Genomic DNA, 27,702 nt, shown 5'->3' with positions numbered 1-27,702 from the left:
TCTTTGGGGGGTGAGTTTTTGTTTATCTTCATCAGATTGTGAAGTAAACTCTGATTTAGAAACCTCAGACTTTTTGCCAGATGGCAGTGGAGCAGACATCTTTCACAAGCAGCAAATCAGCAGAGCATGTAAGATATTCATGGAAAATATGAAAGCTGTTCTGTGCACATAGTACCTAGGTGACCCTTCAGAGCTGAACAGAAGGATAGTATCTTAGGAACTAGCCAGAGACTATTATTGGAAGGAGCTTTTGCAGCATTATTCTACAGCATTTGCCTTCAGTGTTGCTTTCATGTCTTAATAGTTGATAAGAAAATGCTAGTTGACTTTGAGGGAGAAAAACTTGTTTATTGCAGAGGATTTTTAGAAATCCCACCATAAACATTTCTTACACACACCTTTGTCATTTGAAAAGTCTTGTGGCAGGTAATGATGCTGACTCTTGGCCCAGTACTATACTCACTAGGAAGCACTTTGGGTATAGTACAGGCTTCTCTGTATTCTGAATCAGAGATTGATGGTAAAACCCCTTCCTGTTAGCTGTATTTGAGAAATAGTCTGTACCAGGAAAAGAATAAATGTAAACAGTAATCCTTCCAAACAGCTGAGACAGCACTGTTTGCCCGAGGGTTGAAAAGATATGAACATGCTCTGATTTGCCAGCAAGGTCCTTTCCTCCTGTGCAAGTATTTAATCTGCTGACAAGGAGACAAGAGACTTTATGTAGTTTAGAGACCAGGCTGACATCACTAATAGGATAAGAACAAGTATAACTTTGGAAGCAATTATAATGCAATGTAATTAATATCTCCTCTGTCCCCAGTTCTGTGCATATAGTTGTAAAGGATGTGGCAAGTTCTTTTATAACAGTATGTGCGGGAAGAAAATGTTTTGGAGTTTAAAAAACCTTGCAGACTTTTTCACTGCTTTAAGTCTGGAATTTGCACTCCAAAATTGGCAAAAAAATAGGATCAGATCCAGTTCTTCTAATCAAAGACTACACAAGGGCACAACTGTCTATTTACTTCCCAACCATATCCATTAGATAAAACTATTAAATATAAAAAAATCAATTCAAATTTCAAACTCATAACTTAACAATAATTCCTTGTGATATATTATCACAGTTTTAGACAGTAATTAGACAGTGACAAATGCTCTGTTATTCTCCCTACCCTTCCAGGAGAAGTTGAGGAAAGGAATAAGGGAGAGATAATCTAACACTGGAAGAAAGAACTTCGGTAGTTTTAAGAAAGTAATAATAGCAAATTACTAACACATATAAAAATATGTAAACATGGAAATTACCCTCCTCAGCTGGTCATTACTTCCCAACCTGAAAAGCCCCACAATAGACTGGGCAGTAGATAGGGGTGTCCAAGTCCCAGGTCTCAGCAACAGTTCACAACAGTCTGAGAGCAACCAAGCTGGTCCTGCTGAGAAGGTAGGAGACAACTTGACTTGGTGAATGATGTCCTCCTGGAGGAAGGCCCTAAGCAGGAGAAGCTGCAGCTAAACCTTAACCCAACTAGCCCACCAGCCAGAGAAGCTCTACTGGAAGCCATTTTACACTGAGCACCATGGGAAGGAATCCTGTGATTGGTTCATGTGGGTCACCTGACCCATCCTCTCCTGCTACGGGCTCTGCTGCTCCCCATTATCACTGCCACACCAACAGTCTGGCAGTAGCTGCTGGTGTCCTGGGTAGTGTTTGTCTGTCCTGGTCCTCTCGACCCAGAACATCTATGAGAGATTTTCCTTTGGTTTATGATTTGGTGTGAAGCTGTGAAACCCTGCATTGTGCAGGCTTATTCCTGTGAAGAACCAACTATGAGAGTTGTGACCAATTAAGCCGTGCACATTCTGTTTCCTAGTGATTACTTTGTTCTGATAACATTTTGAAAGCTTGATGAACTCTAGTACTTAGACTAGTAACTGGTAGAGTCTGAGAAAATAGAATTAAATATATTTCTACTGGAAAGTCCACATCAGGGCTAATAAGAAAAAAAGGATTTTACCAACTCCAAGTGCAATTTCTTCTCTGTGAACCAACATTAGAGCACTGGTAAATTGAACTATACCCTACGTTTGACACCAGGTCAACTTTTATCAGGGGAAGCATAGTCCAATTCATAGTTCTCCCTACATATGCACTCATATGCCCATGGCCACGTAAGTATTGGTGACATGTTAATTAGGAGGTATGCAGATATAATCTTATTTTCAGCTGTGACACTGTCTCACTCCTTTCCTATCCTCAGCTACTGCCAGTGCATAGGCTAAGCAGCAGGTGGGGATGGGGACAAAGCACGTGTTGCTCTCTTTCTGCAAAGTTCTTTGTCTGCATCTTTGCTCTGATCCCCAGCCACTGATCTATTAAGTGAATTTCCACTTCTCACATACTAAACAGAAAATGAGGGCCTATAGACAAGAAGGAATACAAATGGTGATAAAGTTTATGTGCAAGTTTATATATCTGCAAGGCAATGTTGTGGGAAAGATAGTACATTTTATGAGAATAATTCAATTAGTTAGGAAAAAAATAGATGACTGAGCATACAAATCTTTCTTCAGTTCTGTGCAATGTGTGCACACATTCAGTTGAATAATTTCAGTTTCTATCTAATGAAGTACTCACCATCCATGGGTCACTTCAACTTGCCATTAGCAAAGAATATTAATTCTTTTGAAAAACCCTAAATAAAACTGAGCAGAGTTGAATGGAAATTACTTTTCCTTCTAAAGTTTCAGAGAGGAAGATACAAAGTGAAGATTGCTGCATGCTGGGTACTTTTTAATGCGCAGGGTACATGCACTTTGTGTACACTCTGCAATTTTCCACTTAGAGCTATAAGTATGCCCTAGCTTTCCCACCATGCAGCAACTCTTGAATGTAGAGTTTGCTTCAAGCAGTGGATTTCTCCACTGAGATTCTCAGTAGGATGCCAGTCCTGACTGGAGGTTAGCAGCATTGTCAGTGATCCACATTAGGACCCCATTAAGCAGCTGCAGCATTTCACAGTGACCGTGAGACATGTACCAGGTGATAACTGCTGGCAACTGTAGACCTGGGCCAAATTCAAATGAATAACCTAGATGTGAAAGGGTATGTGTCATGCTCAGTTAGCCATTGTATTGCCTGAAATCAGGGACTTAGTGATCCAGGACTAAATTAAATAGAAACAGTTCAGTGAACATCCAATTTTACTCAGTCATCTAAATATATTATGATATTACAACATGGTGGAAAGGTATACTGTGGTTGAAATATTTGTGACTGTTAATTGTAAGCCTTTTTGACTAAAGAATATTCCTCTGGAAATTATTACAAATTTGTAGGAAAACTTTATTTGAAATACAGTTACTTCTATTTAATTCCAGACTGACAGCCTCAAGAATTTATTGTGTGTAGCTGTTTGATGTTATTTCTGTAGAAGGTGTTTGTTTTCATAAGCAGGCATAAAATACATTGACATAGCAGTTTCAAAGAATTGCAGTGCTGGCTTGGTTCTTCTTTTTAGACAAAACATAGCATAATAGTGTGATGAAGATCAGGGTAGTTTTCTGGCCAATTTTACTTTTTCTTCTTAAATGTCTGATGGCACACCTGGTCTTCACATGTCAGTTCCTACAATATAAAAACAATTAGTAAATGTACAGTGATGCAAGTTGTATTTTGCATACACAGCAGATCTCACCAGAAATTACTACCACTGAGTCACTACATTAAAAAGATATGCTTACAAAAAAGAGAAGGGAAAGAATAGTACTTTATGTAACCAATCAGCAGGCACACATCAGGCTGCAGTAATGAGATTTTGACACTTGACTTGAGCTTGAAGAAACATGAAAAATGCATAAAAATTGCATTTTAATGTGGGGCCCTTTCGTGCTCCATTATTAAAACAATAAATGGTAATAGTTTATAATTCATATACGACCTCATAACTCATGACAAGCAATGAAGCAGGGAAATACATAAAGAAGGAGGATGCTGTAAAAAGATTGGGATATTTGTTTCAGAAATGCTCTTGGCTATTTTTCAAGTCCCATAAGAACACACCATTCTTACTCAGTGTTGCAGCTGACCTTTTAAAGGCTGTCATACCTGCATGTTGCAATGCAGTCAGTTTGGTTGGTCTTCTGATTATCCAGCACTCCTTTGCCAAGTAAAACTTTGAAGTGAGCTGAACCTGACCTTTTGATCAACAATTGGCCAAACCCACAATTGAGTTTCTGAAGACTATTGGAAGCATCTACTTGGTCTGCTTCCACCAGTTTCAGCTAGAATGCTGGTACCAGCACTGTGCCTTTGCTAGGCCAATTTTTGAATATGTATTAAAACAGAGTTGAAACAGTGTAGTGGACAGCTGGCTTTTAGTTAAGTGGCAGATCATGTATTTTAAGTCATTGCCTTGTCCTTTCAGGTGCACAAAGGTAAGGCAGTGTTGTTGGTGATCTGTAGGGGAAACTGAAGCGATAGACATCTACATGCAAATCATGAGGTAGAACAATGAGCTTTCCTCCATAATGTTTCTGCACCCCCCTATTGCACCATACAACACTGTCATGCCCATTTCTTCATTGCTTTCCCAGGAAATTCTGGAATCATTATGTATCTATTTTATTTTTCTTTTTTTAAATCTTTCTGACCTTCAATGACTGCTGCAGGCTTTTCTGGCTTTTCTGACCTCTCTGGGACTCAAGTCAATTATCTTTGGGCTCCAGCTTGCTAACTCAGATATGTGAATATTTTGATTTTTTTATTGTACTAGCACAAAATAATTGCAGTGTAGGTTGTTTGAGGGTCCTTGAATATCCAGAGGTTTCTGATCTGTATTACAGCATAGTATGCTAAAATGGCATAGTGCTTCTTTCAGAACAAAAGTTAATATTTTTCTTGCAATCTGCCCCATACTATTTTTTGTGTGTATTTTCCTACCAGTGATCATTTAAGAACTTGATAATGTTAGAGATGCAGTGCAACAAAAAGGGTTAACAGCCGGAATTGAACGGATTGGAGCAAAAAAACCACTGCAGGTTCATGACTTAGTTGGGAGCAGGTGGAAAGAAATTGAGCATTCCTGAGCTGTGGCAGAGTTGTGGCAGTTGTAGCAGAAATTCCTTAGAGTTCAGAGATCAGAGCTGCCTAAATAAAACCCATTGTAATTAGATCAAGTAACCTCAATGGAACTGAATGGATATCTGTACTTTGTTGCAGTCTCAGTTAAACACTATGGATCTATACAGCAGCCCTTACCAGATGGAGTATGTCTCCTTCAATCCAGTGCTTCCAGCCCCTGTTTTTCTTGTCACCTTTCTGTACACATACCAGTTTATCACCATCCCAGGTCACCACTGTCTGCATGGATCAGATAATTAACTCAGATACGTTAATCAGAAATTTATGAATACATGGAAATAAGCTCAATCAAACCAAGAGAAGACACAATTGCAGTTGCTTCCTACCATTTCTCATCTTCCTCCTAAAAAAAACCCAAACAACAAACAGATCAGGTCTTCAACCAAAACCCCAACACACTGAAGATGACAACAGTGTTTTGATGTGTGTCCTGGTTTGGGCCAGGATAAAGGTGGTTTTCTGTTTCTGTACTTTTGCTTTTAGCTAAGTCCCTTGTAAGTAGTTGCATTTGCTGAAATTAACAGCAAGTTTCTCATGCAGTGTGTGTGCTTTTAGGACTGATAACACTTGATGTTTATAGTTACTGCTAGAGACTGGTATGCAGAGCCAAGGACACAGAGGCCCCACCTGAGCCCTCCTTTTGGGAGGAACGGACAAGATAGATGCCAGAATTGACCAAACAGAGTATTCCATCCCATATACGTCACACTCAGTATAAATTTGAGGCATCACGTGGGCCGAGCCAGATCTTTTCCTGCTTCCCTTCCTTCACTCGGCATCCTGGAAGGATCCCGTCCGTTCGTCTGCCTGTGGTCCTAATCCGTGCCAGCCCATATCTGTGTGTTCCTGCCTCCGGTTCCCGACTGCTGCCGACTCCAGGAGTCCAGCCTGGACTTTCCCAGGGCTGCCCTACAGCCTCGGTGGTGACGTGAGAGTTTATTGGGGGAAAGGGGGGAGGAATGTGGTTTCCATTTTCCTGTATATTTGTATATATTTGGTAATTTTTTCCCTATTTACCATTACTGTTTCATTAAAGTTGTGTAGTTTAGTTTCCAACTCATAAGTCTCTCTCCCTTATTCTCTCTCCTTTCTTCATTGAGGGGAGAGAGAGATTAAAGAGAGCGTCTGTTATTCGGTTTAATTACCGGGTCAGTGTTAAACCGTGACAATGTGAAGCTTTTACAGTACTTTCTTGTCATTTCCATGTATTTCTTCACACACATGAATACAAAGTATTCATCCTTTCCTAGTGAACTGCAGAGTGAATCAACAGCTACTTGTGCAAGGTATACAAACTATTTTTCTTTTATAGCTGTTGAAAGACTAAAGAAAAGACTATACGGTTTCATTAGTGAAGACTTGGAGCATACACCAACTAATGCCATGCTAACATGGCTAGCTCTGCATAAAATAACAAGAGGAAGCATACGCTAGTATCTCACACAAAAAAATTATTTATATATTTTCATGCACTTTCACAAAAGAATCTGAGCATAAACCTGACAACATGCTTTAGCTGACCCTGCTTGAGCAGACAGTTTGGTGGTCTCTTGCATCCTCCACCATTTCATGGTTTGGTGTGATTTAGAGTCTACAACTAATAAATAGGGTAGTTGGCATGCTGATTCTTGTCCAGGAGCAGGATGATCATGTCTATAAGGAAAAGTTCTCTTTGCAGACTAAACTCGCTGCTTGGATACATCAGAGTATATTCAAAGCAACTTTGAATTGTTCTAGATTTGAACCGTTGTACTTCAGGGAAACATTAAATGATGTATCATAGGCAAATTCTCATCAGAGACCAATTACAGTCAGTACAAGTTCATCTCCAAGAGTAAAGGGAGTTTTATGCATTTTCTAGTTTAGCAGATGATGATTTATTTTTTCTTATGAGGGAGTTTCCTGTTAATAGCAAGACAAAACTCATTCCATTTCAGTTAACTTCTTACTTATTTATGAAATTTTTAAGCTACATGCCCTTTAAATTATCCATGCTCTCTTTACATTTAAATGTTGCCTAGAATTTTTATTACAGTAATCTAACTTCATTGTATTTGAAGCTTTGTTTTCTTACTAAAATGACCAGAAAATTCTTTCACACCAGCCCTTCCTTCCTTCCTTCCTTCCTTCCTTCCTTCCTTCCTTCCTTCCTTCCTTCCTTCCTTCCTTCCTTCCTTCCTTCCTTCCTTCCTTCCTTCCTTCCTTCCTTCCGAAGATACCAATGGAGAAAACAGCATAGGTTTGGAGAAGAGAAAGAGAGCTGAGAGCTGAGTGTAAGAATCAAGACAAGTGTCCTTGACTGAAACATCACTTACCTGCATATCTCACTGAAAGATGTCTGAACATATGCCCACAGTTTCCCAGGGGAATTCTGAGCTCAGGTTACTCCTATAATCCTGAAGATATTAATGCAGGCACTGCTTGGGCTTCTTGCCTATCGATCACTGCCAGTGGGCCTAGCACCCATATCAGTGGTAGCTTTGGCTCACATGTTTTTCTTGTCCCTTCCCAAAGCTCCCTTAAGATTATTAGCTGAGTGCAGATATGTTTTTATCAGTGTCCAATTGTTAAACTGTTTAACTGAGGCTGAGCACACTCAGCTTACAAATACGGTGTGAACCCAACCATTCAGCACTGAAAATTTATATTGACCCAGAAAAAGTCCTAAATTCAGAGATGGATTTACAGTTTCCTTAAGGAAGATACAAAGGTAAAAAGGCAGTTGTGCTGCTTTCTAAATACATAAGGGTGTACCATAGAAAACCTGCAAAAATTTCCTAGTAGAAAACACTAATTTATGATTGTCCTCACGTATCTAAGTAACCATCCTGATTTGCATTTATAACAAATGCTTATAGCACGGAAGAAAACTGTCTCAAAATGCAAATGGTTTCTGCTTTATAAAAATCCTCTGATGTCTGTAAAATATTGAATTTTTTTCATATATTCAGCTGATTTTTAGAACTGCTCATGCCTGGTTCCAACTGAAGTGTAAACAGATATCAGGGATCAATTTTTTACCTTTACCACTCGGTTATCCAGTCCTTTGGTATGTTCTTCAAACTCCACTCCCACAGTGTATTCCAGTGCATAGTTTCTGAAAGTACTGAGTGTATTTGTTTTAAAAGTATCTCCATTTTGAATGATCTCCTTTGTTTGTTTCAAGTGTTTTGCAATCTTACGAGTTGCAAAATCTATATCTGCCAGAAAAGGAATATCACAATGAAAATTTCAATATTTGTTACCATAATTAAAAAAAACCCAGCACTTACATTTACACAAAATAACCCCATACACATTTTTATGTGGAACATAGGTTGAGAAATGATGTTTTTACTTCCAATATTTTGCAGGTAAAAAGATAATTTGAAATAAAAATAATCAAGTTTTCAAGGTTGAAAATTTTCTACTGATGTTAATTGTACATTAACAGGATATCTATGGGAATGTTGTAAGGGGAACTACAACATGCAACCAGTACCAAATAGATGCTGGTATGTTAAGTCACCTGAATCTCCAGGTTTTTTTGACAATGTGAAACAGGGTATTCTGACTAACACTGCCTTCCTGGCCCTCACGTGAAGCTGAGGGATGCCAGGTGTGCTATTATCCTATAACTGGGAGCCATTCCCTTTTCCAAGCATGCAGTGTAAATTGTGTGGCTTTTAGGTATATGAGGATACTGGTAGGATACTGGTATGTGCCCTGCAGGGTTACACAGCCTGCAGGCCAGCCCAAGAGGAGGATCTCAGAATGCTATTCCTTTTCAGGAAACAAGCATGTTAAAATGAGAAGGTATTGAAGGGGGTTTTAGTATGTTACTTTTTGGTGAACCTGTATTCTGTGGGAGCATACAAGAAGTTAATTAGCTTATTTTATAATAATGAAAAGTACAGGAATGAATAAAAAAGAAACAATCAAAAAAAAGTCTGATTTATTCATTACTGTTAGACAGCAGGTATAGAAATTGCAGCTTTCATGGTAAAAAGAGATAAATTCAAAGTCAAAAGTCAAAAAAGTTTTTAACTACAGCATTTGTCAGTTCCTGTTTAATATTCTGTCAACATCTTGTGCAGTACTGGTGTCCTTAACATCCTTATTTTCTTCATGATGAAGAAAAACATTGTAATATAAACAACTGCTTGCAACTTTATGCACTGAAAGTTACCAAAAGGAGAATGTATATTACCATGATGACAGTTTGCCCCAGACAATCCACCTAATGCCAGCTGCATTACCATCTGCAATAAATATTTCAGACCAGCTGGCAGTGAATCTTATTATGGTGCTATATGCAAATGAAATAATCTCACATCCTTCTGTAAGAGATTGAAAAATGGTTTTGGTTTGTTAGCCATCCTTTAGTGGTTTTGCTTGTGAGTTAATCATTGTCAGCCCAGCAATGCCACATACTAATGGAGCCTTTTTTCTTTTAGGAGATTCATTATACTACTTGTGAAGTACTAATCGAGTTGAGTAAGAGGATTGGCTTGCACAAAGTTGTGACTTTTTAACATGGGGAATAATGTTCCTGTTCAGTATTTATATTCAAGACTTCTTGAGTATATTTTATCTGGTGTGGTAGATTAAAAGTATCTCTGAGCCTGATTTATAGCCAGGTAAAATAAAATTTAGTTCTCTCTGAGGAAAAAAAAATGTCTAGACTTTTAAATAAATGCTATTTCTGACTAATACATTAGTCTTGTATCTCCTGTGGAAAAATCAGGGGAGGTTTTATTAAAGTATCGTTTACATAACTGCATTTTGAACAATACAAGCAATAAAAATGATATATAGTTCTATTATGGTAGATTAAAATACTTTGTAACATGTTTATGACAAAAGCAAAGTTTCTGTCTTGAAGGGCAAATCTATACTTTAATTAAAGTATAGAAATGCATTTGCATTAATTAAAAGGATGGGCGAATTTAAAAAAAAACAAAACCTCAGTGTACTTTGAACCTGAGCTCTTTAACACTGAAAATATCAGCCACATGTAAAATTGTGAGAAGCAGAGCAGAAAAATATCTTTTCACCCTTTCCATGCAATTTCTTTCCATTCAGTCACCTAAAGCCATAAGCATATTTGCATTGTTTCTGGTGTTTTGTTGGTGTGGGGTTTTTTCTTGCTTATTCATTGTCAGTTTTTAATTAGTATAACTTACAGTATATATATATATATATACATGTATATATATATATGGAAGTATACATAAAAAATCATGATGTACTTATGGAGGTCCAGATGCAGACAATCAGTGCAAATAGCTCCTTCATCCCAACCAGTTTCTGGCTTTCTTATTGGGAGAGTTGTTTGAAAATTTTATCAGAAAGTTCAGTGAGTACCTCTCCAGTACTGTCTACCCAGGGTAAGAAATGAATTGAAGTCTTTCCCAAGAAAAATACATCCATATTGCATTCCTGATTCTAATACATTTTTCGTCTTGCTTTGTTTCAGGCTATTGAGTGGGTCATTTATCCTCATGAACTATTAGTGTCTTTTTTTAAGCAGGCTTTCCAGCATTGGATGCCTGTAGTCCAGACCCTGTTTTAGGCTGTAGTAATCCATTTTTCTCACAGTTTTGACTGGGGTATATAAAACCAGAAAGGGAAAAAAAATCCCCTTGATTTAATAAAAACAAAGCCATAATTTATCCATGGACTGAAATGATTCTAAGGCTGCCACTAGGATGCAAGGAGAAAGTGCTGTAGACCAGCCCATGCTAGCATTTATGATACAAAAAGAATAATGAAATTGGGAAATTGATTATTTATTATAAAGGATCAGAATATAAAGTTGATAATAGTTACAGGTTAGTGTAAAGCTGATATAATTAATATTTGTGTTATGACAGACACTTAAGTATCATTGAATTTGAGTGAGGACTACAGTTTAAGGTCTACAGTGGGCAAATTGAAATTCAAAGAACTGCACATTCTTAGCAGCTGGTAGCCTTTTCCCTGACATTTGCCCCAAATTTTAAGACAATTTAAGACAAATGAAATGTTATATCCCAACTGAAATAAGGAGTGCAAGTATCTCAGCCAATGATACCTTGAAAGGGAAGAAAGAAACAATAATGAGAGGGCCACTACAACCAAATGAAAAGATACCACCATAATCATAAATCCTTTTGGAAAGTAACCGTGCACACAAATACACTTCCTTTGCTTGTGGAAGATGGCTGCACAGTGTGCTCATTGATTTTGAACCACTGAATTGTTATTGTAATCTAGATTTTTGCAAGTAAATTTTTTGGAATCTGAGCAAACGAATTCTTTATATCTCCATTTCCAACCAATCTTTATATCTCCATTTCCAATCCTTATATCTCCACATTTCCAACCAAGCACAAGAAGCCATAAGTCTGACTCAACTTCTGAGGAAAAGTGCAAAGTACTTTGACCTGAAGAAGCTCCTGTTTATTAGCACCTGGCTGACACTGGTGGCAGCTGCTGTAGGAAGGCAGAGATATAAGAAGAGCAAATGCTTGACAGAAATAAATGGCTACTGGATAGAAAACAATGAGACATCTGGGAATGTGAAGTGAATAGACCCAATTGGGCCCCTGAGGGCTATCAATTGCAAGCATAAAAATAAAATACAGCTTTGATTTTTTTGCCACATGCTAATTTATGATTCAAAGCCAGACAGACTCCTCCAATAGAGGTTAAATTAGCCAACTCTAATGACTACTTCTCTTGTTTAAGTTTTACAGACATCTTGTGTGGAAAGGAAGCAACAGTCCTTTATGCCCTTCATCTGTGATGTTGTACAGCTGGGATAAGATTCCCAGTTCTGAAGGTTACAATTCTCATGCATGTATAAAACTAACTCCTATATTTTTTGTGGGTTTTAGAATGCATCCATATTAGTGCAGTAGTGAAAAGGTTATAACTGTTCTTTCAGTGCAATCCAGAGTGTACTGAAAAAAATTATTGAGAAATGTTGATGTCTTCTATTATTTCTTCTTTCCAACAAATTAAACATCTACATCTCTGCTAACCTAAATGGAGGATTTCCTTGCACACTACTTGCATAATCATAATGACCTTGGGCAAAAAGTTTATGCCTTTACAAGAACAAAAATTCTTCAAAGGCAATTTACATTGAAAATAATACATGCAGAAAAAGATGACATTTCTCTCATAAAATTATCTCCAGTCATTACAAAAATTGAGTCTGTCAGTGTATGGAAAAAATAAATCTACAAACAGCATAAACTTGATCATGATATGAACTGACAAGAGCACTGCTTGCGTTTACTTAACAATGTTTTAGTATTTTAGCAATTATGAAGTTTGCTTAATATCCTGTACAATGGAAATGCAAAGGATAGCTATCATATATATATGATATATGATAAAAAGGCTAACAAAGTAGTAAGTGAAAGAGCAGAACTTCTCTTTTTACATGTACATCTATATTATTGTCATCAGTGATGGTCATAGCCAGGGGATATTAAGCTTTGTTAATCCTGTAAATATATGTTTAGGAACTCTTGTGACCTAAGTCTCCTTGCTGCATAAGGATGAAAGGATGACTCCTAGAAAAACTGTCAGAAATATCTGCCCATTTATCTTTTACCATTGTTAAAGGCTTTTATTGCCTTTACCATGCAACTGGTACATATAATTTCTAGTTCAAAGCATTAATTAAGTACTTAAAACTATTTTTGCTTTAGTGATACAGAATATGCTATTCCTCTCTAACAGAGCTAACTAGATTGTGGCCTTACTGTTACAGCAGGCATATACCAGGAATTAAAAAAGCCTCTGTATCTGAAAACCTGTTCTGTTGTTTTTTCCCCCATTTGTATCTGTTTTTTCTTCCTGAAATAAAGACTAATATTATGTCTGCAACTCTTCTCTTGCATATACCTGTGGATCATTGTAATATAAGTACATTAAAATTATTTAATTTGTAATGTGATTGGCAGAAACCCTATACCAAAAAGCACATTACAGAAATTAAACCTATTGCATAAGTATTACATATTATCAATAGAAAACAATGTTTTAAGCACAAAGACTTTGAAATTTCACTTTCACTAACAGTGTAGAAATTCCTACAGTGATTACCAGTTCCCCTGAGTAAACTGGTTTCTAGACAAAGCACTGCATAGTTCAGAACACAGATATGTGCATTCACACACAAATTCACCTGACTTCAGCTTTCAGTTCCTGCAGTTCCTTGAGCCTTTGTTTGACTGAAAATGCTTTTAATAGACCTTGTAGGTACATATCAAGATAATTCTTTTGCTTCTTTAAAATTATTTTAAATTAATTTTTAGAATTAATTTTTAGAATTATTTTAATAGAAACATTTCCTTTTTATTAAGTTAATGTTTTTTCATTTACCTAAAGCAACCATGTAGCCTTCAAAGTTTTCATTGGTTTCCATTTCCCACGTCCCATTGTAATCAGCAGGCATGGTGGCATGAGCTTGAAACCAACTTCAGATCAAAATGTGAGCCTGGAAATAGGATCTGCTAGGAGAATGTTTTATAAACTTTTCCATATCTATTTTTTTATGGTTTATGGTTTCCTAGATAATACAGTTTAAGGGTTAGAGTGATAATCCTAGAAAACTTTGCCTTCATTAACAAAGTTCAGTTGACAGCTGGCAGACAAGGAACACTCGATGAAAGATGTAGTAATACAGGATATGATTTTACAGTGACCTTTGTAAGGAACTACAGGCTATTACAGAATAGCTCTGAAATATACTGAACACAGTGGTGAATTGTACAGCCCAGTTAAAGTTTCCAAGGTGAATCCTCTTTTTGTGTTCCTCTCTATCTGCCACATTTCCCTATGAAGAACCAGCCTTGCTGAGCTGACACACACAAACTCTCTTTTAAATTAATGGAAGTTTTCAATTTGCAACAAATGCAAAGCAGGGAAGAACAGGGAATACTTCTGTGGAAGACAATTTTATTTTCCTTTGATTTTCAAAATCTCTAAATACCAATAGCTGCAGTTATACCAAATGCTGTTCCATAATTTTGTTTTAATTTAACAGCAAGTTTAGCAAATATAAAGAACCCTACCAATTATAATTAGTATCAATCCTACCCTACAACTGATTTTTTAATAACTCTGAAACATAGCAGTAGCTGCTATGAAAGTATTTTTCATCCAGCAGCATTACATTGTTGTGGAGGAGTGCACAGATTTCAGTTGTGCAAATAAGCACATTCAGAATGTGCCTGAATGGAGAATTTGAATGGAGAATGTGCAGTAGAACTGAATCAGAATTTAAAATAAACACTAAAAATTAATATAAGTTAAGGTTTTTAATTCGTTGTCTTTAATTAGTCAGTATTACTTATAGATGGCTTTACAAATGGAACGATGGAAGTGATCAGGAGTCCAAACTCCTCACTTTCATTTCTCTTCTTGTTTTATTTTGATGGGAATATTATTAAATTTTTACTAGAAAAGAATTAAGATGTAGAACTCCAACTCATAAATAAGTAAACTGAGGGGTATTGTCTTCTTTGTGTTTTCACTTAGTTGAAATTTAATGTAAAATTTCACAAATGCTGACAAAATATGCAGACATTAAAAAAGAAAAGCTAAAAAATGTTGACAGGCTATGTGAGCTAAGGTTCTTAAAAAACTTCTGTGTGATACTAAATTTAAAATAATTTTAAAGAAGCAAAAGAATTATCTTGATATGTACCTACAAGGTCTATTAAAAGCATTTTCAGTCAAACAAAGGCTCAAGGAACTGCAGGAACTGAAAGCTGAAGTCAGGTGAATTTGTGTGTGAATGCACATATCTGTGTTCTGAACTATGCAGTGCTTTGTCTAGAAACCAGTTTACTCAGGGGAATTGGTAATCACTGTAGGAATTTCTACACTGTTAGTGAAAGTGAAATTTCAAAGTCTTTGTGCTTAAAACATTGTTCTCTATTGATAATATGTAACACTTATGCAATAGGTTTAATTTTACATACCTTTGTATACCTCCATTCTTAGACTTCACTTTGCATTCACATTAATATATACATTAATATTATTTATACAGCTACCTATATACAAAAACATTCTATAAAAATGTTAAAAGATTCTATAAAAACAAGAAAAAGAAAGGGTGGTTGTTCCCAAGGCAGCCACTCACATTCACTCAAAATCAGCTGTGTAAAGAACATCAGTTCCCTTGTGCACATGCTTAATAATATTTCAGTGTATTATCACACTGTTTTTCCAACTGGAGGTTATTCTCTCCTTTGGTGTACTAAAGACAAGACAATGGATTTATAAGCAGGTATTCAGTGTTTTACCTTATATCTCCAAGTGCCTTGTGGTGGATTTATGAGGAATGAATCAGATTGAATGTGCATAATCACCTTCTAAAGTCAGAGCACAGGCTAGAAGCTCATGGTGAGAGATTTAACATACTCATTGATTTTCATTCTGGAGTCCTTTGCTTCCTATATAACAGGCATTTTGCTAAGATGCAGAGGTGACTGAAACTGTATGATGTGATGATCCACAATTAATTGACATCCATTAAAGAATAATAAAAAAATAGTTGTAGATATACAGAGCTAGGCACATCCAGAGAAAATGAATGATGAGACCATCCTTTACATATAAGCCATAGTTAATTAACAGCATACATATATGTAATTGTATGTAGTTGTACAGGTTTGCACAATGGTGTTTTATTTTGTGTGCATCCATCAGCCTTAAATAGCTCTTTTGAGCCTTTCCAGGTAAATATGCAACTAGGAGGTTTACAGACACTAAATTTAACCAATCAAAAAACTGACTAAGTAGGGAATTAATAAAACATGAAATATTGACTAGACAGAGTTCTGTGATACTTCACAGGCTTTTAAAAAGTGTTGTGTTAAGGTCCACAAAGAGAATTTTCAGCTTACAGATCAATATCTTGATGGGCAGTAAAACCTCTACCCCATTCAAATGCCTTCCTAAATCATACAGATCCAAGAGACTGCTCAGATGCTGTTAAAATAATTGTTTTTAAAGCCCTATGTGGATAATTGTAAGCCTGCAGATCACTGACCCCCTGTATCCTCATCATACTTACGGGTTTGTGCCTTGCTAGTTACACTGATATGCCTCTTGTTGCATTTCAGTTTAAAATTTTGATATATTATCTGCTTCAAGTCTTAGAAAGTATTCTATTTTCTCCGTGTTTATTGTATATCTACTACATACATACAGAAAAACTCTAAAAATGGCAAAATGATATTTCTTTTCTATACCTAAATTATCAGTTTGGAGAAATGAAGAAAAGGTGCTCTCTTTAACTCTTAAAGGTGCTCACTTTAAAAGGTGATTATTTTATTCATGGCATCCTTTCTTTTCAAGACCACCAGTAAAATCACTAGGGATGTCATGTATAGCATGCATTGAACCCTGTGAATATGGAGAGACAGGTGTCTTCTCCAGGTTTTTCAATATCTATGTTGAAAACCTAAATCCTGAGCTCATAGCTTGTGTGTCAGGTTTTGAGTCAGAGATCAGCTTTATGGCTGAGTAGTAAGACCTCAGAAATAAAACAAAGTCGTGAAAAATCCAAAGACTTTTGATAAAAGCCTAGGTAACATTTTCAGTCTTCATTTGTGTGTGAAGAAACAAATTTTTTTCTTGCTTTTGTCCTTGCCTCCAGTTCCTCTCACTGTATCTGAGATATAGCAGAAGATAAATCCTGTATAGGAAGTTGAAAAAAGTTCAGTATTCTTGCTATCTGAAAAAGTTGGTAGTGCACTTTTCCAGGGAGAGTGCATTTAGGAGCACTAAAGAACAGAGCCTGGTCAAACAGACTTTTTCTCTAAAATTTTGGGCATGGTATTTTGAAGAGATGGTAGCACGCTTCCTACTCTGTTCTTGCCTCATTTCATTTTCCTTTTAAATTATCTAATATGCATGTATAACACAGGAGAAAACTGCCTAGTACTCCCCCGATCAGCCCCTTCACTCCTCATGCTTGACAGCTGGGACTTTTGCCTGTAGTTATTTAGTTGTTTTTTAACACATATGGCAAGCTGTGTAAGTTTTTCTTATCAACTGAATTCCCCCAAAGGATTCAGACAGAAGCAGCATGGTCACAGATACCTATTATTATTTTTAACTTGTTAGCACCTACGTGCTCACTAGGTTTATTTTTATTTTTAAGAAAATTAATCATTTGAAATGTATGCAGTGATAGCTGCCACTGCAAAAACTGTCAGAGGTGCTATCTCACCACTTTTGTGGCACTGTTCAGCAAACACAAGTAGTCACACTGACATCTAGAAGTGAGTTGGAGGGAGGCAATCCACTTCTTATCAGTAGGTAAGATGCCTTGCAGAGAATTTACAAAGGCGTGGCAGGAGCAGTAAGAAAGATGTGTACGGTGAAGTGGACTGAATCAAAAGGTTGTTTGCAAAATAGACTCAGAAAATAGTATTTGATTGCCCTGTTGGTAATGGTTGCCCTTTCCCTATAGGAAATGTCACTAAATTACCTTGGCTACTCCTGACTTACAAGCTTTCTTGCCAAGTCAGATACAGCCAAGTATAACTAAGCCTTGTCTTGGAGTTAAAGTTTTGGCTTCTGACTTTTAAGGTTGCTTGCTTATTCTGGTTTGGACACTACAGAGAAGAGGTGAAAGTTAGTTGTTCATTTGGCTGTTGCCTAAACACTTATTAAACGTCAGATTAAATGACAAAACAGGAATCTGCGGGAACTTTTTTTTTGACACCTAAGAGAAGGCAGAATTCCTTTACTGACCTCTCAGTAGAGGAATACATCTATGTCTTGTTAATGGACTAGCAGTCCAGTAGTGGTTGAAAATGCTGTGATAGAGAGAGGATGTACAGACACCTTGCAGTTATGACAGTTTGGCACAAAATTGTGATTTTAATCACTCTTTAAAAAATAAAATAATTGGTTTTCTGTCTGTTTTTCCTTTTTGTTTTTATCAAAGGCTGTCTGCTGTCATTCTTATCTCTCTTACTCCATCTGCTTTTGCTCCTCTCTAACTAAGGACGTTGGCTTAGCTCTTGGAAACTTTACAATATCACCTCTCTGAGTTTGATAATAATACAAAGTCATTCAGTGGCTCTTATTGGCTTGAAAACTCACTTTTATTAAAGTGGTTTGGATTATGAAAAATTATTCTGTAGAGAAACAATAGCCAGTGGGTAAACTTGACCTTGATTTTAAAAATAAATGAGGAATACTGAATTTAATTGTTCCTTAATTTCCCTGGGCACTTATTAAGTACTCTTTATTCCCAGTCTTCAAGGAGGCAAGTAGAAATATGACTTTCTAAAATCAGAAAAACTTAAGGACCAACGTGGTTTAGCCAACATCATGAAATAAGTCAAGAGTCAGAACAAGTTAGCAAGTATAACCCTTTGTGTTATCCAGGAAAACATGCTTCCTCCTGGGCTAATTCTAATGAAGATTGAAAACCTAAAGCCAGTGTAAGTGCTTTGCCCTTGCCCCTAGTGCCGCCTAAGTTTTACCTTCAAAGATTTTTTCAGGATCTGAATTCCCTGCATGAGCTATGCATTAATATCTATCACTGTAATCTATAACTTAATTGTATTTATTCTGTGGCAAAGTTCTGCAATTGCAACTGCCACTTCTTATCTTCATCAGGTAAAGGTTGCATTACTCAGACATTGAACTGGAATACTGATTGATGGGGTTTGAATTAGAAGATTCTATAGAAAGCAGTTTTCTTTGATGCTTCTATGGCAAGCACAATTTAGCTAAGAAAATGTATATCTCCTTCAGCTTGCTCATGCCTGACCATAAAAGCTGCAATGCCATTTTAATGGACGGCCTCATCCATTAGAATACCATTTTGAAGAAGAAATTTCATTAAACAGAAATAGACCTTTCACCTCATATGAAGAACACTTTCTAGGGATACTTTGAAATATCTTAGACCTCCAGTTTTCACATAGCTCATAAGTGGTAAAATTTGGTAATGGAAAGATCTTGCTTGAAGTTCTAGAATCCAGATGAACAGAAGTCTTATCAGCTGTTGCAGGTAGTGCACAATTTTGAATTCACCATGGCCATTTAGAAAAAGATTGAAACCATTCTTATGATAACCTTAAGGACCTAAAGCCACTTCCCCAGAAGGACTGTAAATTAGGTCCAGATATAATGATAAAAAACAACAATAGTATTCTGCCTGTTAGTTTTCTTTCACTAAGTTCTGTATCACTAAGCAGATATAGAACTGCTATCCTAGTCCTAGGGAAATTCTTAGATAGGTGAGTATATCTATTTTCTGAATGCTTACTTTCTGCCATAAATCAGTTTTATTACTGTAGCTAGAAAAAATTACTAACTCAGTAACCCAGAAGCAAAATCTTGTATGTAACTGAATGCTATCATCCAGTGTTGTTGCATATCTCTTAGGACATAAACATAAGTCTCTATTTCCTGTTGATTAAGGGATGCTCTGTGTTGTAAATCTCATAAATTGATTCCTATCACAGTGCTGCATGGTTATTCTTTTCTGCCTGCATCTCCAGCTCCACAACAGCACTCCTGGTGCTGGAAATGCTCTGGCTTCATTCTGCTGTATCCTATTTGTGAAACAAAACCATTGTTTAATTCTCCAACAGATCCTGGAACTTACTAGAAAATAATTTGTTGCAGTAACAGTGGCATTTGGATGTCTGTCTGTCCTTGTGAATGTCTGGCATTAAGTTAGCAGTTATCTGATAGAAATAGCATTGAAGATGGAAATACATAGTCATATTAAATAATCTAATATGAAAAATCCAAATATTGTCTGATATAGTTAAATGAATCAGTGTACTCCATGTAACTAAAATGCAAATGCAGCATACTTGGCACTGCAAGATTTATCTTTAAGCACATATATAATCAGCCAATTTAAGAGCCACTGGTAGTAGGCCAAGCAATATGACTCAGGGAACAGTGCAGAAGTTAAGATTTCTCCCAGACATCTGAGAGGATACTTTCTTAGCAGCTGTGATAACATGTGGGTTCAGGGACTGGATGTGCATGAATGCAAAACAGAGGAAAGGGTCATTTATATCTGATTAATTTATATTGTCCTTGGATATCTGAATTGAAATAGAGAATTGATAAATGTGATAATTTATATCTGTAATCCACCACATAATTAGTATAACAGCTTGCCTAGAGTGTTGCCAAATATAATTTAAGAAAGCTGAATGAATAAGGCAGAACAACCTTTACCTTTCTCTTGCTAAAACTATTTGGTACTTAGTGGAAAATGAAAGTATCCACTCTGTTCTCTAGAGATTTTTCCCACTTTACTCTCTCAGATTGTATTTGAGGTTTTAGTTATTCATTCTTTGGTTTCATCTTCATTATATAGGAATTCCCAAGTGATCTGAGGTTTGAAAAGAGAACTGATCAGGAACAAGTATCTTCTGTTTATAACTACAGACACAGACTGTCAGGTGTGTGAAAGCTGTGCAACTGAAGAGTCAGTTTTGGTTTCTGTGACAGCAACAATTAAAAAAAGAGCTTTAGTGGGAAGTCTTTCTTCAGTACCATTAGACCCTTTATGAGGAGTCTCCCTTCATGACAGGGAGAAAACAAAAGTCCTGTGCTGAAATGAAGTGTTTACTGTTAAAAATAGAGCTACCCAGGTAATTTTTCTAACTTGCTAAACATAAAGAGAAGTCTTTGTAATAAGCTCTGTATCTGTTAGAATGATGCTTGTCATTGCAAGAGACATTGCAAAAGACAAGCCTTTAAGGAAGAGGAGAGTGTATTGGTTAGCAGGGCATTGTGTTCTATTCCTTCATAGTTGAAAGACGAATTTCTGGGACAGAGGACTGCTACCTGACAGCTCTTTTAGCTAGAGACTGCAACTAACTGGCATTTAAATGTAGAAAAAAGAGATCTGTTAGAACAATATTCACCATGAGAAAGGAAAAAAGAATCCCTTTTCCTTCTCCTGACTAATACAGCTACATCTTCAGCCTCAAGTCCTAAGGATTCAAATAACAAGTTGTAACAATGACAGTGGTGAAGTACAACATGGTTGGAGGGTATATGAGCCCTACTAAAGTTGTTGAATTGCTTTATGCCTGCCAGATATTGGAATATGCTCATTGCCTTTGGAGGCTGATTTGCTATCTCTGTTCAACAACATATCCTTCACTTGTGAGTAAAGGTTGTATTACTGCATGGCAATCAGAGATATCTGATGCTTCAAAGAAAACAGACTATCCTTATAATCATTTATATAGTGCCCATAAAATGAACACTTAATAGATTGTGTCTCTAATGGGATGCTCTGAAAGTTCAGATTTATCAAAAGCAGCCTCAAACTGTTCCTCTTCCCCCCATTAATACATTTTTCATTAGTGTCTGACCATGCAGGCTGCTGAGTAACCTGCCTTTTATCTAGAAAGCACATCTACATAACTTCTGCTTTCAGTCAGTGGAGAGCATTGTGTTTTAATAGTTTTTGTATCAAGGTAGAGATCTCAGTGCCTTGCAGAATCCCATTCAAGCACATTTGCAATGCAGACAGTAGATTGAATTTCAATACCTAATTATAACAAGGAAAAATATTTGCATTAATCTTAAAAGTAGTATGCCTTCTAAAATCCTTGGTGCAATTACAGGTAGTTTTGCTGTCCTTTCAAGGAAAAAAAAAAAAAAAAGAATGAAAATAGGGTTATTTTAGCAAATAACTTCAGTGCAAAGAGATTGTCAGCAGATAAGCACTGAGATGACCCCTTATACAGCTTTATAAGGCTGAATATTCTAAAAATAAGGAGCACTTGTACCACGAAGGGAAGTAATATGAAGAAAGGGAAACCTGTTTCATGAGCACTTTTTTTTTGTCCTACAGAATGTACATGGTGCACAACAGCATATAATGTACTCCAAAGAAGTTGTAGCAAGTTCAGAAGAGCTGTACTTCAAACAGAAATGTCTTACCATAATTGTCCTTTTCTGTTGATACATATTACTTTTATTTATTACTCAGACATTTTTAGGAGGAGAAATTACCAGGCAAGTCTGCTATCCTGTATTTAGACATATGATCCAGTGTGTCTTGAGGCTTTATACTTTAGAAATGAACTGTAGAGGACCTTTGGTCAGCTCTGTTATTGAAAGCTGTGTATTTTTTGCTACTGATTATTTTGTTGTTGTTGGTCTTTTCTAGTTCCATTGAGCAGGGGGGGCTTAAAAGAAGAATGATGCTGTTTATTTTAATTGGAGTTGGACTCCACATTTGCCTCCACTAAGATTTAGGTATTTCTGCTGCAAAACTTTGGTGTCTAATGAGAGAATCTGATTAATCAGAACTGATCTGTTTTTGTGTACTGAAAGCCATCCCATTGCTTCAGGGGCATATGTGACTGGGAAAGCAACTTGCTGTTCCTGGAGTTAAGCTGGAGTGGGAAGTGCAGCATGACACTGGGCCAGCTTTTCAAATCACTTATGTGGCTGAAGAAGGAAAAAAAGCTCTCTCCTAAAAAAAAATCCACATGATGTTCAAGCAAAGTAGGTGCTTATTACTTGTTAATTTCAGCTAGTGATCTTCAGCAGTTTAAGTGCCTGTTTCTTTGGTCACCAGAATACATTTGGAAATATAGTCCAAAATATATGCCATCAGGCTGGGAGTTAGAAACAAAAATAGAATGTTGTGTAATGTAATATTTGAAATGTCTAGACATTCTTGTCTTCATGTCTGGACAGACTTGCAGTGTGAGAAGAATACATTATAAAGGATTGTGCATACATTGTGAAAACCATTCTATGATATAATCCTGCATATGTTTGGGGGAGACATTTGCTTTGTGTTCCAAAATACGACAAGGAAAATTCTTAATTTGGGGGTTTGGTGCTTATGAGCGGGAACTAGACTGTTCAGAGACTGTTTTACTATGGAGTAAAACTCCACAGAGTTTTACTATGGAACTCTGATGTTCTGCTTCTTCTTTGTTTAGACTGAAAGAGAATGAGTCATCTGTTTCTGCACCATTTAGGACAATGTGAAATCCAGTTTGCTGTTCTTGTCTGTCTAGCTACTAAGCCAGATCCCCTGACTGAGACTGGTTGAAACTGATCTCAGGCAAAGCTGGTATGATGTGTTACTGCTGCAGAGTGCAGGGAAAGACTGTTCTGTACTTTCTGCTGTTTCTTGGGTATAATAGGTCAAAAACTCACAAGTCATTTTTTCAGAATTCTTTCAGAATAATCTGTGAGCATCTTTTAGGAACAGTGAAAGTGTGTTTATATCTAAAAATGGAACATATGTCTTGGAATAAAGTTGTAATCATAAATAGCTTTCTAGATAGTGGTATTTTAGACCTTATGTCCTGAGCAATTAAGTGTCAGTGGTACAGTGATACAGTAGAGAGAGCTGGCTGCATTGCAGTGAACTACATTGTTGTACCTAAAAATAAGTGTTTGGAGGAGCTGCTTGGTAGTTCTTTGCTGTGCCGATATAAATCGGTGTTTTTCTCTTCTTTTCCTCTCCAAAAATAAATTTGGAAATGTCAGCTTCAAGAATGGCAGCATGTTTTCTGACAGAATAAGTGAAAGATCACACAGCCATTTCACAGAAGTACTACTGAAATGTGTTAACTTCTGCGTGCCCTTAACATGCTCAGCATTAGATAAGTGTTCAAAATTGTAATGGTTATGGATAGTAAGCATTGGTGTCTTGGTAAGAATACATAACTTTACTCATGCTCATTAACAGTTAGAGAAGGGGAGCAATGAAGTGCTATGAGTGGGAACATCAGGAGAGAGAGCGACCTTTCACTTTAAGTGTAACTTCAAATTCCAGTCCAATTATGCATTAGATCTTTCTTCACCTTTTCTTGTATTTCAACTCAACACTTCTGTAATGCTGCTCTGCGTAGCTGAAAGGGGAGGGGAAAGGACAGTCAAGAAGTTACAGGAAAGCTCTTAAACTGATTCCACAATGTAGAGAAAGCATTTTTAGGAACTGCAAATCTTTGCAGTTTACTTCTGATAATCATACTCTGTGTATTTCTGCACATGCACAAACAAGTTCTAAATGTTAGCTACTCTGTCAGCTTATGTACCCATGACTGACTGCTCATGCTTCTGCTCCAATTTTGAACTGCCAAATAGCTGAATATTTAAGTAAAATACTCTAAATTTCAAATTACCTTGTCACAATATTGGCCATTTAATTGGTCATTAGAATGGTGTTTTACCATAAGATTAATGGTCTCATTATACAAATTACTGTGGAATCAATAAACAAACAAACACCTTTCCCCATTCTGCTTTCTGCCCCTCATTTAATAACAATGTGGCCCTTGAAAGAGGGAATTTTGTTCTACCTCCATGGTGTAGAAACTTTATCTTCAGGCTGTCCCATTGAAGGGACTGGTGAAGAAATGAAATTTCATTCTGCTTAAGTGTTTTGTGTTGCTACTTACTATTAGCTAGTGCTTGCCTTGGCAATAAAACACATAGTACTGAAAGGACTCTACTTTTGTAAGCACTTTTGCTAGAGAGGAGTAAATTACTTAAATAAACATTTGCTTAAAAAGAAAATCCTTAAGATAGAAAAGCAGTACCACATCAGTAGCATTCTAAGATAAATGGGTTCCTAATAGAGGAGGAAAGGATGAATGCTATGAATCTGTTATGTGATTACAGATGAGACTGTCCAAAAAAGAATAGATTATAGTATGATACATACGAGGAAGTTTTATTAATATTGTACTGCAAAACTCTTGCTTTTTACTGTCCCTTAAATTTAATATAGTAGAGTCAACCAAATGATAGACGTTGATGAAAGTGGATTATCTAATGGAGCACATCATTCATGACATGCCAGTAGACTATTACCCTCCACAGCTCAGTCCTGTAAGAGACCCTTTGGAAATCTAATTCTTGTTATAAGGTATTTGCTATTCAACTTGCTCATGCTTATTTTACAACAAAAGTTTTACATTTATGACACTAAGCAATTTCCCCCCCCATCTTTCATAGTTAGACTGTTGCTTAAATGTAGACTGCAACCTTAACTCTTACTTCAATTCTGGTTTCCATGGATTAGATTGTAAAAACTGCTCTTAGTCCATGTGTTTCCATGGAGTATTTCATTGATGTGACCTGAAATGGGAACACTGATCTTCTGGTGTTCTGAAAAAAAGCCTCAAGGAATAAAACTAATTAAGTTTATACACTGGAGTCAGCCTGGTGACTCTGATTCTGTTAGAATGCTTTGGTACCTCTTCCAGTACAAGATTTAGGAGGAACTATATTGTAAGGGCAGATAGCATGTTCAAGCATACAAAAAGATGTTTTCTCAACACGTGGCGGAGGTTGTTGTGTTTTTTAAAAGTTTACATTGATCCCAAAACTGACTGGGGAATTTTTTGAATAAAAAATATGATAAAGTGTATTAATTACAAAGATAACATCTTTTGGCTTGAGCTACAGGTCAGTGAAGTGTGGAAGAACACTGGTGTAATGTAATTACAAAGGGCAGTATTCTGCATAGATGGTGCAACAGAATATTCCCAAAGACAAAACGCTGTAGAAAAACTAAAGGCATGTCACAAGATTAATTAATGCAGTTTATTTATTAATGTCAATTAATATTAAAACATTTCTTTAGGTAATGGAATCAGGTTAATTTGTGTTCTCTTTTTGCCAGAAAAATATTTTGGCATCTTAAAAAATGAAAATGCAAGAACAAAAATTGAAAAGTCCTAGAACTTATATGTTATGTATAGATAAGACTAGATTTGTACTCATATCAAATATCCAGTCTTCAAGTACTAAGATAAATGTTTTATGTCCTTATTTGCTCCACTAATATTAATGCCTGCTTTGAATTATTCATATAAACCAGACACAAAGCATTATCCAAATTAAAATATCATCTGTATAGATTAAGCTGTTAGATCAAACATAATCAACTTGTTAGAAAATATTAGTGCTGCTGGTTTTCCCTCTCTCATTTTTACCCTTTCCTCTCCTACACTTAAGAGACCATCCTGTTTTCTTAACAGATCATGTGAGTACAAAGGGTTTCAATTCTGTATCCCATCTTTGTATTTGCAGATATATGGTTTTCAAACACTACTAAAACTTTTTTCATGATCTATTCTGTGAAAGCCTTACTTTAGCTTAGATCATTGCAAGTTCGATGTACACAACCTAGTTATTCCTGGCTTTGTTATGTGAAAACATGGGTAGATCAGATGGGAAACAATCACAGATGCCATGAAAAAGGCACAATTAAATGTTGAATCTTTATTGTTAAAATAGGCTGAAAAGCATTTGAGGAAAAGATGAAGAATGGATTCAGAAGTGTCATTCCTGTGAATAGTCTTTAAAAAGGGTATTCATCTGCCTAACCTGCTGTCCTCTGTGAGACTGAACATTTTACTACTTAAATCTGTAAGAATGTTCAGTAGTATGAAAAAAGTACATTTACAACTTGCTGAAGCGATTTAAACCTTGGATTAGGGCAATGACATTTAAAAGAAATGTATAATTCTAGGAAATAGGGAATTTGGTATTTCCTAACAGTCAGGCCATAAGAAGAGTCTTAGTAGCTGTTTTTGCTCTAAAAAATTAAGAGTAGTCTTCACAATGTGTGAATGAAATACATTTCCCTAGTATCTGTAGAGCAGAAGGTCTGTAATCTGAAAATGTGACGTGAATCTCAAGAGATTATCTTGTCCCCCAGTGATGTTAAAGATGTTTGGGAACTTGGTTAATTTCCTGGGTCCTCCTTTCTGTTGGTGTTTCAATAAGCATTCTCTTAGGAATTCTCATTAGGTTTTAACTACCTGGTTGGATGACATTGTGTACCATCTGCTATCCTATGTACTAAAACAGAGGGCAGCAGGTTGCCATGCATTAGGATTGTTGACTTCAAGGTTAGGAATTTCCTCTGATCTTATTTGCATTTTATACCTGATTTGCACAGAGATAGTAATGTATGCACAGTGCTGCACATTTCCACCATTATTCTAGAACAGTAACACGTTAATTTCTAAGTTGGCTGGAAGCTTACAACTTTAAGTAGGTTGGAGAAGTGTAAAACTGAATGGTAAATCAGCAATTAAGCTTGGTACTTACTGTATTTTACACCAAGTGTTATATTCAGAGTGGAAACTAGCTGTTTCCTATGCCTCCTGCTTTAAGGAAGTGTCTGATGAATAGCAGATTGAAGTAAGACACAAATTCAGTACATTTATGATTTTTACTACCAAGCTTTTTTTTCTAAACTTGGTCTCTGCTTTGATGAAAATTATACTGGATGTATGTCTGTGCTCCTGTGAATATTAGCTATGAGACATGTGGCTTTAGGATTCCTATTATTTGTATCAGTGGAGGTATTCTAAGCATTGGATAGCAGAAAATTGTCAACCCATTTACCTGTTGTCTGCAGTCTGAACACTGAAAATAGAGTTTTAGCTAAACAAACAAGGTGTTGCAGCAAGAAATGGGAATAAGTAATGTAATTCTGCAACTATGCTCATAAAAACGAAACTTTGGCAAATATAATTCTTGACAGATCAGTGCTTGAGATATTCCATTTTAAT

The 27,702-nt window shown here is 36.4% G+C and overlaps 1 protein-coding gene across 1 annotated transcript; it reads right to left on the bottom strand.

The window, feature by feature from the left end:
- Positions 1–3,398: 3,398 nt before the first annotated feature.
- Positions 3,399–13,634, bottom strand: RBP2 (retinol binding protein 2). Its single transcript, XM_008492522.2, has 4 exons — positions 13,505–13,634; positions 8,165–8,343; positions 5,261–5,362; positions 3,399–3,628 (listed from the first exon to the last, which is right to left on the bottom strand). The coding sequence occupies exons 1-4, from the start codon at positions 13,575–13,577 to the stop codon at positions 3,575–3,577; spliced, it is 408 nt and encodes a 135-aa protein (XP_008490744.1). The 5' UTR covers positions 13,578–13,634; the 3' UTR covers positions 3,399–3,574.
- Positions 13,635–27,702: the final 14,068 nt, after the last annotated feature.

This window comes from Calypte anna, chromosome 9 (assembly GCF_003957555.1).
Source record: "Calypte anna isolate BGI_N300 chromosome 9, bCalAnn1_v1.p, whole genome shotgun sequence".
NCBI classification, from domain to species: Eukaryota; Metazoa; Chordata; class Aves; order Apodiformes; family Trochilidae; genus Calypte; species Calypte anna.
The sequence above is the reverse complement of the archived record's forward strand: the minus strand, read 5'-3'. Positions and strand labels throughout refer to the sequence as shown.

Coding starts and splice junctions, on each gene's coding strand:
- RBP2 (XM_008492522.2), bottom strand. CDS start 13,577: ATGCCTGCTGATTACAATGGGACGTGGGAAATGGAAACCAATGAAAAC. Junction 5,363..8,164: donor TGGATAACCGAGTGGTAAAG/GTAAAAAATTGA, acceptor TGATCCATGCAG/ACAGTGGTGACCTGGGATGG. Junction 3,629..5,260: donor AAGGAGACATACTCCATCTG/GTAAGGGCTGCT, acceptor TTTATATTGTAG/GAACTGACATGTGAAGACCA.